The sequence below is a fragment of the Mytilus galloprovincialis genome, chromosome 5 (genome assembly GCF_965363235.1).
Source record: "Mytilus galloprovincialis chromosome 5, xbMytGall1.hap1.1, whole genome shotgun sequence".
In the NCBI taxonomy this organism is placed as follows: domain Eukaryota; kingdom Metazoa; phylum Mollusca; class Bivalvia; order Mytilida; family Mytilidae; genus Mytilus; species Mytilus galloprovincialis.
This window is the reverse complement of record NC_134842.1, coordinates 102,183,141-102,203,324: the sequence shown is the minus strand read 5'-3', so window position 1 is coordinate 102,203,324 and position 20,184 is coordinate 102,183,141. Positions and strand designations below refer to the sequence as shown.

General features: G+C 32.0%; 1 protein-coding gene across 3 annotated transcripts in view; it reads left to right on the top strand.

The window, feature by feature from the left end:
• Positions 1-20,184, top strand: part of LOC143076913 (protein unc-13 homolog D-like) — a 144,698-nt gene that overhangs the window by 106,793 nt on the left and 17,721 nt on the right. The window contains exon 1 of one of the 3 annotated variants that reach the window (XM_076252805.1): positions 13,657-14,348. The exons of the other annotated variants lie outside the window; for them this stretch is intronic. Within the exon in view, the coding sequence (XP_076108920.1) occupies positions 13,971-14,348 (378 nt within the window). The 5' untranslated portion in view covers positions 13,657-13,970. Of the gene's footprint in view, positions 1-13,656; positions 14,349-20,184 lie in introns of those variants that run through there. 3 annotated transcript variants of the gene reach the window in all.

Below are 20,184 nucleotides of genomic sequence, written 5' to 3'. Positions count from 1 at the left end.
GTTTGTTATTCGTGTGAACATTTCAATGTTCGAAGGGGATCATTTCCGTACATTTTCGCTGAATTTGGTAATTTCGATAACAGCACTTGGGTCGAGATTGTTATGTTTAAAAATCGATTTCTATTCACAAACTTTAGACGTGTACTTGCTCTATTCGAACAAATCAACAGAACTTCAGAAAATGACATATTCGTTCCACAGTAAGTCAAAAGTCGAGCCCACCCATGTTTCTAAGGTAAAACGCAATACAAATATGAAACAGACTATAGCTTAAAAACTAGATAATCAATATTTCATTTGTCACCAAAAAATACGGTTTCACATCAAATGTCAAGTAAAATGACTGTTTTTGACACTTTTTGAGCACTATGATAAAGAAATGTCGATGCTGTATAGATTGAAATAAACAATTAATTTCCCCATAGGCGACAATGGTAGCCTTTTTCGAGACACAGACTTTAGGAAGTTGATTTTTTTAACGAAACCTTGCTAGAATCAAAGAAAAGTTATTAGGACAGTATTTTTTGGTCCAAAAAATATAGGTTCGCGTTGCTTTTCTTAGCGTATTTTGTACTTATCTCCCATGCCTATCAATTTTGCCCTTAAAAATACGTGTCTTGTCCTAGCGTTGAAAAGTCATCTCAGTGCCTTTAGGGCTACGGAATAATTTTTATTTTGCCTTTTGTATAAAGCAGAGTGCACGAAGTCTCTAATAATAACAAATAACGGGCGCACATATCGACCAATCAGGATTCGCCATACTCTTAATTCTGAATACCATGTTATGCTCATAAAATGGCTGCGCCCATAAAATCTAATGGTGTATTGTAACCTATACGGTATTTAATACTTTCTTGTATCGTGCAATTCATAGTGCTTTAGATGCACAAATATATATGCCACAAATAAATCATCTTCAAACCGTTCTGGCTTTACTCTCTGAATTTTCACAATTTTTTATCGGAGGTGACCCCAGTCGAAAAATGTGAAGAAATTTTTTTTGTTTTTTTGAGTAAATGCGGTACTGTTAAAAAGGGACTGAAGATAATGCCCACTTTCTCCAATGATTCTTTATATATCATCAAGTACTGATTATATTGATACCAAAACCAATGCAATATATAACTACTACGGTGAATTTTGAACAACAGTTTTAAATGAAACCATTTTCGTATAAAAGTACATTTTTGAAACAGACTATAGCATTTCAAAATATGGAATATGTGTAAATATTTGTGTTTTGACATCGATAACTGTTTGTTAACTACAAAATGGCATGCTTATTCTTATTCTTTTAGTTTGTTATTCGTGTGAACATTTCAATGTTCGAAGGGGATCATTTCCGTACATTTTCGCTGAATTTGGTAATTTCGATAACAGCACTTGGGTCGAGATTGTTATGTTTAAAAATCGATTTCTATTCACAAACTTTAGACGTGTACTTGCTCTATTCGAACAAATCAACAGAACTTCAGAAAATGACATATTCGTTCCACAGTAAGTCAAAAGTCGAGCCCACCCATGTTTCTAAGGTAAAACGCAATACAAATATGAAACAGACTATAGCTTAAAAACTAGATAATCAATATTTCATTTGTCACCAAAAAATACGGTTTCACATCAAATGTCAAGTAAAATGACTGTTTTTGACACTTTTTGAGCACTATGATAAAGAAATGTCGATGCTGTATACGGTATTTAATACTTTCTTGTATCGTGCAATTCATAGTGCTTTAGATGCACAAATATATATGCCACAAATAAATCATCTTCAAACCGTTCTGGCTTTACTCTCTGAATTTTCACAATTTTTTATCGGAGGTGACCCCAGTCGAAAAATGTGAAGAAATTTTTTTTGTTTTTTTGAGTAAATGCGGTACTGTTAAAAAGGGACTGAAGATAATGCCCACTTTCTCCAATGATTCTTTATATATCATCAAGTACTGATTATATTGATACCAAAACCAATGCAATATATAACTACTACGGTGAATTTTGAACAACAGTTTTAAATGAAACCATTTTCGTATAAAAGTACATTTTTGAAACAGACTATAGCATTTCAAAATATAGAATATGTGTAAATATTTGTGTTTTGACATCGATAACTGTTTGTTAACTACAAAATGGCATGCTTATTCTTATTCTTTTAGTTTGTTATTCGTGTGAACATTTCAATGTTCGAAGGGGATCATTTCCGTACATTTTCGCTGAATTTGGTAATTTCGATAACAGCACTTGGGTCGAGATTGTTATGTTTAAAAATCGATTTCTATTCACAAACTTTAGACGTGTACTTGCTCTATTCGAACAAATCAACAGAACTTCAGAAAATGACATATTCGTTCCACAGTAAGTCAAAAGTCGAGCCCACCCATGTTTCTAAGGTAAAACGCAATACAAATATGAAACAGACTATAGCTTAAAAACTAGATAATCAATATTTCATTTGTCACCAAAAAATACGGTTTCACATCAAATGTCAAGTAAAATGACTGTTTTTGACACTTTTTGAGCACTATGATAAAGAAATGTCGATGCTGTATAGATTGAAATAAACAATTAATTTCCCCATAGGCGACAATGGTAGCCTTTTTCGAGACACAGACTTTAGGAAGTTGATTTTTTTAACGAAACCTTGCTAGAATCAAAGAAAAGTTATTAGGACAGTATTTTTTGGTCCAAAAAATATAGGTTCGCGTTGCTTTTCTTAGCGTATTTTGTACTTATCTCCCATGCCTATCAATTTTGCCCTTAAAAATACGTGTCTTGTCCTAGCGTTGAAAAGTCATCTCAGTGCCTTTAGGGCTACGGAATAATTTTTATTTTGCCTTTTGTATAAAGCAGAGTGCACGAAGTCTCTAATAATAACAAATAACGGGCGCACATATCGACCAATCAGGATTCGCCATACTCTTAATTCTGAATACCATGTTATGCTCATAAAATGGCTGCGCCCATAAAATCTAATGGTGTATTGTAACCTATACGGTATTTAATACTTTCTTGTATCGTGCAATTCATAGTGCTTTAGATGCACAAATATATATGCCACAAATAAATCATCTTCAAACCGTTCTGGCTTTACTCTCTGAATTTTCACAATTTTTTATCGGAGGTGACCCCAGTCGAAAAATGTGAAGAAATTTTTTTTGTTTTTTTGAGTAAATGCGGTACTGTTAAAAAGGGACTGAAGATAATGCCCACTTTCTCCAATGATTCTTTATATATCATCAAGTACTGATTATATTGATACCAAAACCAATGCAATATATAACTACTACGGTGAATTTTGAACAACAGTTTTAAATGAAACCATTTTCGTATAAAAGTACATTTTTGAAACAGACTATAGCATTTCAAAATATGGAATATGTGTAAATATTTGTGTTTTGACATCGATAACTGTTTGTTAACTACAAAATGGCATGCTTATTCTTATTCTTTTAGTTTGTTATTCGTGTGAACATTTCAATGTTCGAAGGGGATCATTTCCGTACATTTTCGCTGAATTTGGTAATTTCGATAACAGCACTTGGGTCGAGATTGTTATGTTTAAAAATCGATTTCTATTCACAAACTTTAGACGTGTACTTGCTCTATTCGAACAAATCAACAGAACTTCAGAAAATGACATATTCGTTCCACAGTAAGTCAAAAGTCGAGCCCACCCATGTTTCTAAGGTAAAACGCAATACAAATATGAAACAGACTATAGCTTAAAAACTAGATAATCAATATTTCATTTGTCACCAAAAAATACGGTTTCACATCAAATGTCAAGTAAAATGACTGTTTTTGACACTTTTTGAGCACTATGATAAAGAAATGTCGATGCTGTATACGGTATTTAATACTTTCTTGTATCGTGCAATTCATAGTGCTTTAGATGCACAAATATATATGCCACAAATAAATCATCTTCAAACCGTTCTGGCTTTACTCTCTGAATTTTCACAATTTTTTATCGGAGGTGACCCCAGTCGAAAAATGTGAAGAAATCTTTTTTGTTTTTTTGAGTAAATGCGGTACTGTTAAAAAGGGACTGAAGATAATGCCCACTTTCTCCAATGATTCTTTATATATCATCAAGTACTGATTATATTGATACCAAAACCAATGCAATATATAACTACTACGGTGAATTTTGAACAACAGTTTTAAATGAAACCATTTTCGTATAAAAGTACATTTTTGAAACAGACTATAGCATTTCAAAATATAGAATATGTGTAAATATTTGTGTTTTGACATCGATAACTGTTTGTTAACTACAAAATGGCATGCTTATTCTTATTCTTTTAGTTTGTTATTCGTGTGAACATTTCAATGTTCGAAGGGGATCATTTCCGTACATTTTCGCTGAATTTGGTAATTTCGATAACAGCACTTGGGTCGAGATTGTTATGTTTAAAAATCGATTTCTATTCACAAACTTTAGACGTGTACTTGCTCTATTCGAACAAATCAACAGAACTTCAGAAAATGACATATTCGTTCCACAGTAAGTCAAAAGTCGAGCCCACCCATGTTTCTAAGGTAAAACGCAATACAAATATGAAACAGACTATAGCTTAAAAACTAGATAATCAATATTTCATTTGTCACCAAAAAATACGGTTTCACATCAAATGTCAAGTAAAATGACTGTTTTTGACACTTTTTGAGCACTATGATAAAGAAATGTCGATGCTGTATAGATTGAAATAAACAATTAATTTCCCCATAGGCGACAATGGTAGCCTTTTTCGAGACACAGACTTTAGGAAGTTGATTTTTTTAACGAAACCTTGCTAGAATCAAAGAAAAGTTATTAGGACAGTATTTTTTGGTCCAAAAAATATAGGTTCGCGTTGCTTTTCTTAGCGTATTTTGTACTTATCTCCCATGCCTATCAATTTTGCCCTTAAAAATACGTGTCTTGTCCTAGCGTTGAAAAGTCATCTCAGTGCCTTTAGGGCTACGGAATAATTTTTATTTTGCCTTTTGTATAAAGCAGAGTGCACGAAGTCTCTAATAATAACAAATAACGGGCGCACATATCGACCAATCAGGATTCGCCATACTCTTAATTCTGAATACCATGTTATGCTCATAAAATGGCTGCGCCCATAAAATCTAATGGTGTATTGTAACCTATACGGTATTTAATACTTTCTTGTATCGTGCAATTCATAGTGCTTTAGATGCACAAATATATATGCCACAAATAAATCATCTTCAAACCGTTCTGGCTTTACTCTCTGAATTTTCACAATTTTTTATCGGAGGTGACCCCAGTCGAAAAATGTGAAGAAATTTTTTTTGTTTTTTTGAGTAAATGCGGTACTGTTAAAAAGGGACTGAAGATAATGCCCACTTTCTCCAATGATTCTTTATATATCATCAAGTACTGATTATATTGATACCAAAACCAATGCAATATATAACTACTACGGTGAATTTTGAACAACAGTTTTAAATGAAACCATTTTCGTATAAAAGTACATTTTTGAAACAGACTATAGCATTTCAAAATATGGAATATGTGTAAATATTTGTGTTTTGACATCGATAACTGTTTGTTAACTACAAAATGGCATGCTTATTCTTATTCTTTTAGTTTGTTATTCGTGTGAACATTTCAATGTTCGAAGGGGATCATTTCCGTACATTTTCGCTGAATTTGGTAATTTCGATAACAGCACTTGGGTCGAGATTGTTATGTTTAAAAATCGATTTCTATTCACAAACTTTAGACGTGTACTTGCTCTATTCGAACAAATCAACAGAACTTCAGAAAATGACATATTCGTTCCACAGTAAGTCAAAAGTCGAGCCCACCCATGTTTCTAAGGTAAAACGCAATACAAATATGAAACAGACTATAGCTTAAAAACTAGATAATCAATATTTCATTTGTCACCAAAAAATACGGTTTCACATCAAATGTCAAGTAAAATGACTGTTTTTGACACTTTTTGAGCACTATGATAAAGAAATGTCGATGCTGTATACGGTATTTAATACTTTCTTGTATCGTGCAATTCATAGTGCTTTAGATGCACAAATATATATGCCACAAATAAATCATCTTCAAACCGTTCTGGCTTTACTCTCTGAATTTTCACAATTTTTTATCGGAGGTGACCCCAGTCGAAAAATGTGAAGAAATTTTTTTTGTTTTTTTGAGTAAATGCGGTACTGTTAAAAAGGGACTGAAGATAATGCCCACTTTCTCCAATGATTCTTTATATATCATCAAGTACTGATTATATTGATACCAAAACCAATGCAATATATAACTACTACGGTGAATTTTGAACAACAGTTTTAAATGAAACCATTTTCGTATAAAAGTACATTTTTGAAACAGACTATAGCATTTCAAAATATAGAATATGTGTAAATATTTGTGTTTTGACATCGATAACTGTTTGTTAACTACAAAATGGCATGCTTATTCTTATTCTTTTAGTTTGTTATTCGTGTGAACATTTCAATGTTCGAAGGGGATCATTTCCGTACATTTTCGCTGAATTTGGTAATTTCGATAACAGCACTTGGGTCGAGATTGTTATGTTTAAAAATCGATTTCTATTCACAAACTTTAGACGTGTACTTGCTCTATTCGAACAAATCAACAGAACTTCAGAAAATGACATATTCGTTCCACAGTAAGTCAAAAGTCGAGCCCACCCATGTTTCTAAGGTAAAACGCAATACAAATATGAAACAGACTATAGCTTAAAAACTAGATAATCAATATTTCATTTGTCACCAAAAAATACGGTTTCACATCAAATGTCAAGTAAAATGACTGTTTTTGACACTTTTTGAGCACTATGATAAAGAAATGTCGATGCTGTATAGATTGAAATAAACAATTAATTTCCCCATAGGCGACAATGGTAGCCTTTTTCGAGACACAGACTTTAGGAAGTTGATTTTTTTAACGAAACCTTGCTAGAATCAAAGAAAAGTTATTAGGACAGTATTTTTTGGTCCAAAAAATATAGGTTCGCGTTGCTTTTCTTAGCGTATTTTGTACTTATCTCCCATGCCTATCAATTTTGCCCTTAAAAATACGTGTCTTGTCCTAGCGTTGAAAAGTCATCTCAGTGCCTTTAGGGCTACGGAATAATTTTTATTTTGCCTTTTGTATAAAGCAGAGTGCACGAAGTCTCTAATAATAACAAATAACGGGCGCACATATCGACCAATCAGGATTCGCCATACTCTTAATTCTGAATACCATGTTATGCTCATAAAATGGCTGCGCCCATAAAATCTAATGGTGTATTGTAACCTATAGTTATCTTAAGATACATTAAAACATCGAACAGGAAGTTGGGAAAAGTCAGTAAAGTGGACTAAGTTCGAGCAGGCGGATTAAGGTACTTATCATTAAAAAAAAAGACATCACAAGACTTTGGTGATGTAGGAAGCTGCATAGGTGCTTCATAATCCCTATAATTCAGTCGTTATACATGTATTTCACTCATTTTGATCACTATATTTACAAGCATTACTGCTAAGTTTTGTTTTAATCAGCTTATTAGTTTGAGAGAAATTAAGTATAAATTAAAACGAAGTATACAGCGATTTGTTAAAATGTTTGTCCAAAAATACAAATCTGACACGCCGCATCATGATAGAATATAATCTTGAGCAATAAATTCTCCAATAAATGATTAAATATTCATCCAATCTGCATACAAACAGTTGAATATTGATACACAAGATCATTCTTGAGATGATAAACACCTCTAATGTATCTTTTTGATTTCATTACAAGATGTCTTTGGGTCCATTTATGCCTCTAACTCCCTCAAAATTTGTACTTTTTAGGCTAATAAATCAAACTTTTTAGGTTACTATCACACGTTTATGAATGAAATGTGACAATAAAAGAGTAATTTAAGTGTTCAAGTTGAAAGCATGAACTATCCATATAAAAATGTAGTGATTCAATTGAGGTTTTAATAAGTCCTCAAGAGAGGGTCATATAAAAGAATTCCTCTTATTAAATAATGTGTTGTTACCGTTTCAAACAGTTATGTTTTAGAGTTACTTAGGATCAAGTTTTTTTTAATAGCACAATATACTTATATAGGAAATTAGAAAAAAAAAGTCAGAAAAAACTACTCTTGCAGAGCACTGGCTTACTCTACCTACTTATGTTCATGGGAGAGGCCTCATGGAAGAGCCATATTTCAAGAAAATTTTCCCTCAAATAAGTTTTTGGACTCAATCCACTGAGAATATTTCATTTTCAATATTTTCGTGAAATAACATGATAAGTGTTTTGCATGATAGATAATTTGTTAAAATATTGGCATGTTTGATAAAGGGGGATCCAAATTTTCTAAATGTTTTTACTGGGAGTGGATCAAATAAAAATAGTGAAATATTTTGGGGGGATCAAGAAATTTTGTATGTTTATTTTCAAAATGCCCACCCCATTCCCAAGTAAAAAAGTAAAGGGGGCAATGTGCCCAGTCCACATCTTATGTGGTAAAAATTTGGTTAATTACATAAATAGTGAAACAATGAAGCATGGCTGGAGCAGTCACCGTTTCCCCCTTTTGAAAATTTCTTAATCCGTCACTGATAGACATTTCTAAAAAGTATTTTCTGACAATGTACTGAAAATACATTTTATTAGGCACTATTACTGAAATTCCGTATTAAAATAAGTATAATAAGGTCATTGTACGCATATAATCATGTATTGCGTTGTTTTGTAAATAGCCTTTTAATTTTGAGTGCAACTCCACAGTGAAGGAGTATCATTTTCATGTGAACACGTTATACAACAATTGATTCTCCTATTGTGTTTTGGTCTGCTTTGTTTCAAAATTTAAAAAGGATGTAATCCTGAGGAGACATAAAGATACTAAAGTACACATAGACCAGGAAGTTTGGAGTTCAGACTCATATACCTTTAATTGTCTCTTTTTAGAATATGTCAAAGAACATCTAGAATGTTGGATATCAATATATTAATGATGTCATCACAGGTGCATATTTACTCATTGTATTCAAACAACTCCTTCCGAAGTTATAACAGAAATACCCAAAAATATGAAACAGTATAACAGAACACCAATTCAAAATCCTTTTCAATTCCACCAAATTTTGCTATTTTCACAGCTTTCTTAAACATTAACTTTAAGTTTAACTTTATAGAAAACCGATATATCTTGAAGTGTTACATATTTGTTTTTCGTTTATTTTTTTCATAAATTAGGCCGTTAGTTTTCTCGTTTGAATTGTTTTACATTGTCATTTCGAGGCCTTTTATAGCTAGGCTTTGCTCATTGTTGAAGGCCGTACGGTGACCAGTGGAGAGTTGTCTCATTGGCAATCATACCACATCTTCTCTTTTTATACTACAAGCACGGTATGTTTACACGTAACGCATTTTGGTTTATTTTTCTACAGTATATCAAGAAACGATCGTTACATTTTATAAAATGCTTTCGTTCATGTGCCAGTTTGTTGTTTGCCTTATGCGAAATGAGTGTTTATAAGTTGGTCAATATTTTATTATTTATGACGAGCTGCAACATTCCTTGTAATCATGATTAATATGATGATAGTCCTCCTATAAATATAGTCATACTCACTATTATTGCAATAAATAATATATAGCGTAGTTTTCTGCAAAAGTATGTTTTTTTCATGTATAACTTTTTTCAAAATAACAGCCAACAAGCAATTTAATTGATTAATCAGAGAAAACTGCTCCTACAACCGATAACCAAGAACATCATAATACATATGTAAGACTCACATGTTGTATTTTGTGCTGTTGGACATTATGTAAAGAAATCATGTGAATACTTTATATGATACAAATCAGCATAACTTTTATGTTAATTTGTTTAGCTTTCTCACGGTAAAATGAGCTGGTGTTATATGAAGTCACGTGACTTCAAGCGCAATAGAACACCATGCAATTGCAATTATTTATTGAAATATAAACTCGTCCAGTATGGGAATTAATGACAATATAAACAATCATGTGTTGGTCTAAAATAAGATACTTATTTTTCTATGGCATTTTTAAACGTCGTGTAGATTTTGGTAACTATATGACGTTGCAGCAGCTCTTTATGCTGGATGTGATATTGTTGTCTTTCTCTTCCTGAACCTGCACGAACTATTTGCATTGGGCATTAAACAACCAACGATCAACCAATCAATGCTATATTTATTAATACAAATGTGAATTGTATTGTTATGTTAATGTGTTGTAAATATATTATTTTTTTTTGGTTTTAAAAGGAATGACACTATGAAAAATCTTTAAACTGACCTGTTTATTGTGTTAGGTACTGTCGTATCCGTGTATATGGGTGCTAGGTGTGCTGGTCCATGTATATATATATATATATATATCTTAATCGACTATCAAGCTAATAAAAATTATAACCTTATTATTGAAATGGAAAGGACAGCACCCATGGTGGGTTCCTGTGTTATCGGAAATCACAACCCCGTCTCGGAAGTTCATATTGTTTTGTCACCTATAGTCATCGGTTTCATAATTTAAGTTTAAAAAAGACATATATGAATCTGACAACATACATGTATGACCATAACACAGGCGTAACAAGTGGAGTAGGAACTGTTTACCTTTCCGGGAACAAAATACATGCCCGATGGTTAAAACATATTTTGACAATACGTTTTTAAACACGGCATCTTTGTTTGCATCTAATACGAGTTCTTAATGTATGCCAATAGAAGTTATTTAGATTATGCACATATATGTTGTAGTCCTAAGGGACAGGAAATATCACTTTTTTTCCTAAGAAATGCGATTTAATACAAACATATGAATAATGTGGCCTTGCTTGTGGATGGTTGTGGTAAGACTGTTTAATTATTCTTCCATTTTTCCAATTTATTCATCAACAGGTGTCACAGTTTGCACAGTTTTCAACTGTTTCATATAATTTTCCACGTCAAGGTCTATCATCGTTGATTATACGGTATGTTTCTGATTGTTGAAAATCATACAGTGACCTACAATGTATAGTTGTTAAACTGTGTCATTTTGACGTTGTGTAATTTTTGTCCCCGAACTCCGAAACAGCAGTGACGTTGCTTTGCTTAACTTTCAGTCAGCGTAGCAATGCTAAGACACTGTGACCATTGTTTCTGAGTTTGAGTTGTCCCATTGGCAGTCATACCACATCTCTTGATTGTGTAGAGTAACCACTCTGACATTAAAATACCTCAAAATATTAATGTGATATTTAATGTCCTATAAATGAATGTTGTTTGTAATGGAAAAAAAAAGTATATTAGGGACATACCGTTTATATTCATCAATTATGTTAAATGCGATTTAAATATAAACAAATCGATTTGCACTCGTCATACCTCGCCTAATTTAGTGCCTTCATTTAAGGCTTTAAACTAGGTTAGCCGATTGGGCCGATTGGTTGACTGAAATAAAGTTTGGTTTTACCTATTTTTCTTTGCATACACTTAAACAGTTTGATTCTATATAATAAGCAATAAATAAGAATATAAAAAAAATGAATTTCCTGCCATTGTAGGTGGTGATCTCTGTGCACTCTTTCTTCAAAAAACGTGCCGCCACGAAATAGGATAAAGCACAAAAATTATTGTTTAATATTCAATCAATCAACATAAATTAATGAAAGTACGATAATCCTAAAATGTTGAAGTTTTGAAATAAACGTTTTAAGTGTGTGAGAAGATGGAAAAGATTAAGAATTGTGTCTATTGAAGACAGTTACATTAGTGCCACGGAACAAAGAAGACAAAGATAATATATCCGCTTATGTACATCTAATTGCAAATATCTAGTAAACCTGGGAACAGTATAAAGAAAATTATTAGAAAGGACGAATGAAAAACTGACCTTATGAATATGTGGAACAGGGATGCAATTCGGAGAAATTTAGAATTATGGAACAATTATCATATCAGACATTTGTTAACTGACAATTTTATTCTAAAAATGTGGAAAAATATTATTTTTTTGGATAATGAACTTCATCGGTTTTCCGGCTTTCTGATCTATAAAAGAATGAAATATTTATTTTTTAAAGATTTAGTATTAAAGTCAGCATAACGGTGTCTATGTCTACGTTCAGATAGTATGAAATTATACTTTTGGCCTGATATTTTTGTCCCCGAGACAACTAAGCATGTACTTATTATAATACAAGTTACCACCAAAAATACGTCTTCATAACCATATCGTCTGGACAAAAACACAAAAATAGTTATATAACATTCATTTTCGTGTTCAAGACAGCGACCTCTGCCTGCCGACGGGATATTTTCAGTATGCAAATACAAGACAAATATTTAATTTTAGAATAAATTGAAAAATAATTGAGATAAATCACGTATATTATATCAAAATGACAGTCGAATTTCTTTATCAGGGGGTAGGTAAAAATTCCTTCTGATAAAAACGTCTTAAATAGAAAAGAATCTATAATATCAAGTGTTAGAGAGCTCTTGTCATTTATCAGCGATTTACGGGGAACAAAAGAGGGGAACATTTATTTTAGAATTTATTTTAAATTTGAAATAGCTGTTCTTGTGCTGTAGTCAATCAATTAATGCTATAACAGATTACTAGCGTACGTGCTGTTGTGCCATTGTATACTACTACTACATTTATCTTATTTTTTGCAGCAAAATAGTTGACACTTATTTGAGATGAGCTTTTATTAACATTCACTGTCCGAGTTTGCCAAGAAAACATAAACAATTGATTTCAACCGTTTTAAACCATCCGAAAGACAATGTTAATTTAAATGTGTTGTCATATATAATAAGTGCTGGTGATGATCAACTTGATCCTCCTCCGTCCTCCTAAAAAAAAAGAAGAGAAAAAAACAAACCTATATTATATTTAAATCCAACATATCACTAACTCTCAATTAAAACGGTAAGTCTTAGGGTTCAGACTGTATTTCTAGTTGTTTCTACACACCGAAAAATACAAAACAGTTTCTCATTATCGGAATTTCTGTTTTTTATGCCCCATTCATGGACATTATGTTTTCTAGTCAGTGCGTCCGTCTGTTCGTTCGTTCGTCTGTCTGTCTGTCTGTCCGTCCGCCCGTTCGTCCGTCCGTGCGTCCCGCTTCAGGTTAAAGTTTTGGTTAAAGTTTTTGGTCGAGATGGTCCAATCAACTTGAAACTAGTACACATGTTCCCTATGATATGATCTTTCTAATTTTATTACCAAATTAGAGATTTCCCCCAATTTTCATGGTCCATTGAACATAGAAAATTATAGTGCGGATGGGGCATCTGTGTACTGGGGACACATTCTTGTTTAACCTTATTTTTTTAGAGTGAGACAAACTTGTTACAGATAAGATCAAAAATCTTTTTTAATTTGTTTTCAACTTTTAGCATTCTACAACTTTTGTCCCTCTATTTCATTCAGATTTGCTTTGCTATGGTCTATCCTATATCTTAAATCCTTCTACAGTCTTGACCTTTGCTCTTGGTAGATCTACCCCCTCAACTACCTCTTTCTATATTGGTAAGGACACCATTTGTTTGTATATGGATATAATCTGTTCATAACGTGGTATAAATCAAACTGCTTGTAATATTTCATAAATTTTAGCTAAGTAATAAAGGTGCGTTCAAATAATTTTTCTGATTGAAATATTTTATCTTTTATCGAGATTTTATAGCTACTAAAACATTGATCAAATATTTCCAGTCCATTATTCGTGAAGTGTCCAAACAGAGTATAGTGACGTTACAGTACTTTATTTTAAAGCAATTGCGTGTGAAAAAAATAACTTTTAATAGTTTACATAAACTAATAACTTGAATTTAAAAAAAAATAATTACGGTAATTAGATTTGTATGTGCTTTTTTCGTGATCTTTGGACCGATATATAATAAATACACCATTTTTGTATTGAATAACTAATTCAAGATTTTGATATTGGAATATAAGTGAAACTATGGCATCTCCGCCGAGATCATTGAGTCTCCCGTCAACAACTCATGGTCCAAATAAAGCTATGCAGAGAACTGGAAGTTTACCGTGTACTGGATCTCTAAGAACCAGCCAGTATGGACAGTACCTAAAACCCTGTTCGTCTTTAGATGATCTCGATGAACATTACGCCGAATCTTCACCGTCTCCGGGGAGTGCTGAAAGCTTACCCGACGGTGGATTTTTCACTAAACTAAAAAGGAGATTATCCTCCAGGAGAAAGAATAAAAATCGGAGGGATAGGAAAGGATCAGAGGATTTATTCTTGGGCGTTTTATTCAATAATGATGTCGGAAGGCGGTTAAGTAATTCATCCAGGGATAGTCTACCCAAGGAGTTCAAGGTATTTTTGTATTTTTGAACATTTCACCACCTTAAACCCGCTTGGTGATAGGAATGATAAGATTTGATCCATAGTATGTTTTTGATAAACCCACCATAGATACATGTGTATAATTACTTACATTACTTATATAACAGCGTTGTTTTATAATGTTATAACTTTTAAGGGGTCATTCAGTTAGATGCATACAGAATTAGATTGACTATCAAATAAATTTATACAAATGTATGTGTATATGTAGCTTAAATGAGGGGGTCGAAAAAAAGGTGTTAAGTTCCGTCGTATAATTTTACAACTAGAAAGATTAGCAAAAAAATGAAAGTTAAATCAAGTACATGATGTAATGCAATTTCCATATATTTTAGTTTTTACCTAATATGTCTGTTTGTTTTGTTCACACATCGTTGTCAATATAATGGAATTTTATGCGACTGTCATGTAAGTAAGAGGTTTAGCTAGCTTTAAAACTAAGTTTAATCCACCATTTTCTATGTAAGAAAATGCCTGTACCAAGTTAGGAATATGCTAGTTGGTATTTATTGATTTATTGGGTTTGAGCTTTTGATTTTGCGTTTAGATTAGGGACTTTCCGTTTTGAACTTTCCACGGAGTTCAGTATTTCGGTGATTTTACTTTTTTCTATAATGAACTTTAAACACGGTGTAGATTCTATAACTTATTCGTCAAAGATTCAATACCTATCGGATATATGAATAATATTCTGTTCTTGTCCTGATTAATCATGAACTATGTTTTACTGGACATTATGCAATAATAATCACTTCATCTATATTTCAACCGAAAAATTACATCGTCTGTAATAATGTCAATACATGTCCGCGCGTGTAAAACTCTATTCTTTTTTCAATTTTTCATTTTTCTCTATTCTTTTTTTTTATGTCTGCTCTTTTTGCTAATAATTCTAGTCTGTTTCTTGTCCTGAACATACATGAAATATTTGCCGCTGGACGTGTAGCAACCAACAATCAATCAATACAGTTTGTGTAAACACGATCCAGACTCTCATATCGGATATAACGACAAAAGTTTTGAGATATTTCGCCTTTAGTTATTTTAAAACATTTATTACAATATTTTTGTTACACTTCTGCAGATATAATCCAGTCTTTCAAACTAGACATTTCCTGATTTTACTATATCTTATTCTTAACCGTAAGAGACTATTTTGTGAGTACTTAATATGTCCTTGGCATATCAAAATATGTGCATGTTTTACATAATGATATAAACATTACGCAACATTTAGCGCTTTAATTTTTGACCTGTATTGAATATCGGGTTTTACCATATCTGCACCGGAAATGTAATCCACTTGAAAAATCATATCTTGTAAAAAATTCATTATACATATTCTGTCGATGTTTATTGTTGAATATAAAAATCTTTAAATTAATGCTCTCAAAGTATGCAGATAATACTAAAATTAGTTTTATAACCCATTTACAACTATAATACGATGATACTATTCGTTTTAGAAAAACGAACTGCGCGTTAATATATTTTCGGTCGGTTATCAATTGTAACTATTTGTAACGAAGCTAATTGTCTCAATTTCAACTGTAAACTTTTAAACTTCAAATTCAAATCGTTATTGTCATTTAACACAATTAGATTGTGAGAATTTTATACCAAAAATAATACAGTTTAGACATACAGTAAAACGGTAAAATATAAAATCATGAAATAACAAACGAAGTTAATAAATCCAACCTAAATAAGATAGTGACAATATAAACTAAAAACATAAGATATTTTAGTTTAGGCACTTATTAAAATATAAAATCATAAAATAACAGATCATGTAAAGATATCAAGAGTCAACCGTCCTATGTAAACACAGTAGACATTTATCCATTTAGTAAGTTAATTCAAAATTACAAAAGGTGTATTACCTTGATTGTTAAAAGTGTCATTAGTACACGTTTGTAAGGATACGGGTGGTAAAATACCCGTATGTAGAAAAGAAACGTATTGTACAAACGTTTCAAACAGTTAAATTTGTAGATAAAACAAAATTCACAATACGATGGTTATAAGTTATACTGGAATAAGATATAAGTACAATGTCATTTTAAATGGGAATGAAAAATGAAAAGGTAAAGTTTTTTTCGAATTAAAAAGACGCAGACTCCCCTGTGACACCGTCCTAGACTGTCAACTGAAATATTTGAAATGTTTTAATTATTGTATTTAAACTTAAAACACAAACAAATCACTGTCTTTATTTACTTGAGTATTAGCCACAAAATTAATTTACACTTTAGGAAAATCTTCAAAATACATGTACATAGAAGACATCATGATAAGTACTATATCAAACATCATGATACGCAATATATAAAACAGCATCGAACGGTAAGATTTTAATATACATTTTATTTACTAGATATTTTCTAATCTTGGTTTAATTTTAAGAAGTCCTCGAAAAGTCAACAATTCAAAGTCAATTTGATAAGAGGTGTGAACTTGAATGTCATCATTTGGACTCCAAGCAATTTATCACGGACACACACTCAAAATGTCGCAGCCCCTTTAAAACATTCCTTGACTTTATTTCTTTAAGGAGTAGTGCTCTGCAGTCGTGTGCTTTTGATTTAAAATTCAAAATCTTATCGCACGTGCCATTTAGACTTGCACAGTAAGACCAACGTGCCTTACAAAAAATGTAACTCAAGTCTTATTTGCAAAACGGAATAAGTTTATTTACTACCCATGATTCTTTATCTGAGGGTACCATAATTGAATGGGGCTTCTTCATTTCTATATTATATAAAGATATATAGGTATGTCAGGAATCTGATGTTCAGTAGTTGTCGTTTGCTTGTGTGGTTCATAAGTATTTCTCGTTTTTTATATAGATTAGCCCGTTTGGATGGTTTTACACTAGTAATATTTGGGCCTTTATAGCTTGCTGTTCGGTGTGAGCCTAAGCTCCGTGTTGAATTGAAGACCGTATCTTGACCTATAATGGTTTACTTTTATGAATTTTGACTTGGATAGAGAGTTGTCTCATTGTCACTCATACCACATCTTCTTATATCTATTTTATTATGTCTTTGAAAATAACGTCTTTACTGTTAAATTCTCGTAAAACTTATTCGAATAGATTTTTTTTTATTAAACGATTTTTTCTGTCTGTACATAGTTCATTTCTGTAATCTGTATTGTACATAAATGTTGAATTTTCCACAGTCTTTTGCTATACTTTTGCACGCAACTATTCTCTATTCGTCATACTATTTGCTATTTTTCTCTTTTCAATTGTTTAATTTTGTGCTATTATTTTATATTCTGTAAACTCCATTCAAAGCCTTTTTCTGTATAAAAGTTAATAGTATATATATAAATATATATATTATATGGTATATATTTATAAATTATATGGCCTTCCAAATACCGTTTCGATCCCTAACATCACTGAAGAGACATATATTGTCGAAATCTAGATCTGGTGTACAAAAAAAATATTGACACCTTGTGTTTGTGGCATGACATCTTGGTCACAATAGTTATCAAAGGTACCAGGATTATAATTTTGTACGCCAGACGCGCGTTTCGTCTACATAAGACTCACCAGTGACGCTCATATTAAAATATTTATAAAGTCAAACAAGTACAAAGTTGAAGACATTGAGGATCCAAAATTCCGAAACGTGGTGCCAAATATGGCTAAGGTATTCTATGCCTGGGATAAGAAAATCCTTAGTTTTTCGTAAAATTCAAGTTTTGTAAACAGGAAATTTATAAAAATGACCACATTATTGATATTCATGTCAACACCGAAATGTTGACTACTGGACTGGTGATACCCTCGGGGACGAAACGTCCACCAGCAGTGGCATCGACCCAGTGGTGTAAACAGTTATCAAAGTTTATCGTTTTCTGTTTAGTATTAAATTTATATTAAGATCCATTTTTTTACATCTCGTGATCAATTTTATTTGGCAATCGCCAATGGTAGTCAGCAGGGTTTAAGAACATCAGTTGTTCGACCTTTTATTCAAATGCGCTTTGTTTAAATATACCTTTTCACTTTTTTTGTCTTTTGGAAAATGTTGTTTGTGCTGTATTTAGACCCTTCTACAACGAAATTTGTTTTTCATGCACACGTATAAAAATTGCGGTTTTTATCCAACGCAAACATAGGTTTGAACGTAGTTTTCAATTTAGACTCGTTTATATTTTTTCGTTTGGGCTTGTATCATATTTTCCCTCCGGTTTATATGACTCTTAAAACTCAAGAGTTTATCTGAAATTGAGGGTAAATTATATGGGCTTCAAAATACCGTTTCGATCCCTAACATCACTGAAGAGACATATATTGTCGAAATCTAGATTTGGTGTACAAAAAAATATTGACACCTTGTGTTTGTGGCATGACATCTTGGTCACAAGTTTTTCGTTTTCTGTTTAGTATTATATTAAGATCCATTTTGTTATATCTCGTGATCAATTTTATTTGGCAATCGCCAATGACAGTCAGCAGGGTTTAAGACCAGCAGGTGTTCGACCTTTGTCTTTTGGAAAATGTTGTTTGTGCTGTATTTAGACCCTTCTACAACGAAATTTGTTTTACATGCACACGTATAAAAATTGCCGTTTTTATCCAACGCAATCATAGGTTTGAACGTAGTTTTCAATTTAGACTCGTTTATATATATATATTTGTATAGCTGCATTGTATACATAATCGAGAAACACATATGATTACAGACCAACCAAAAGGTACGAAGTTGAAAGCAAAATCTTCAAAAACTTCAGATAGGGAGATATTCACCCATTAACCTCATCTGCAGTATGAATTCCCAGCCGCTTTTCGCTCGAAAAACTTTGCTGCACCCACCTCTTTGTTTCCTCCCGAAATATGCATGTCATCTTTGTAACTGGATGTTAAGCAAATAGAGACCATTCAATCATTGTTTTCATTAAACATGTCACTGAAAACCATAATATTTATCATCTGATATGGAATATTGGGGTTATCTCTTTGATAACAAATGCTGGTTGGTTGTTGTTTATCGCGACGTTAGCCCTAAAATAGTATAGTGTTAATGTGAGATTATAAACATATATTATATTTGACATGGATACCCACATAAAACTCCCATTTTCACATGGTATTAGGTTATAGCATATTACATCTATGGTTATATTAAATAATTAACTATTGTCGTAACCCACCAAATATTTCTCACACAGCAACACTTTTCATAAGAGACTTTGTATCAAAAATAGATTACTTATGACATGCTACTGTCTCATACAAGTGTTTAAAATATTTGCCTTTGCCATCTTTAAATATAACATGTACAAGAAAATTAAATACAGAACATGTGTTAATTGTTTGCTATCGTGTGATGTTGGGTTACTATCTTGTTGATAGTTACTTAATAAATCTTTCATTGACTTCTTTCATGTACACCTTAAAATAATCAATCAGGATCAAACAGTTCACCCACCATCCCTCCCACTCTCTTATTTCCGGGGCGTCAGTTGTCAAGTATAGGCGACTTTATGATAAACTTTTCACGGCTACTAGTATATTAAGGGTGGACTATAAAATTAACGTGTTATACTTATCACACTTTCACTAACATACATCGTACTTGTATAGTTATAGTAGTCATGAAACTGGTAAATATTTATTTGCAAACAATCTTTACGATACAATGAAAGTACTCTAATAGTATCTAGATTTAATTTGGATTCAGAATTCGTGGTGCATTTTAAAAATTGATATGTTTTATGGGTTTTGATTTCGATATAAGAAAAGGAAATCATGAATTAGATCAAGTTTAAAAATGCTATTGAAAAT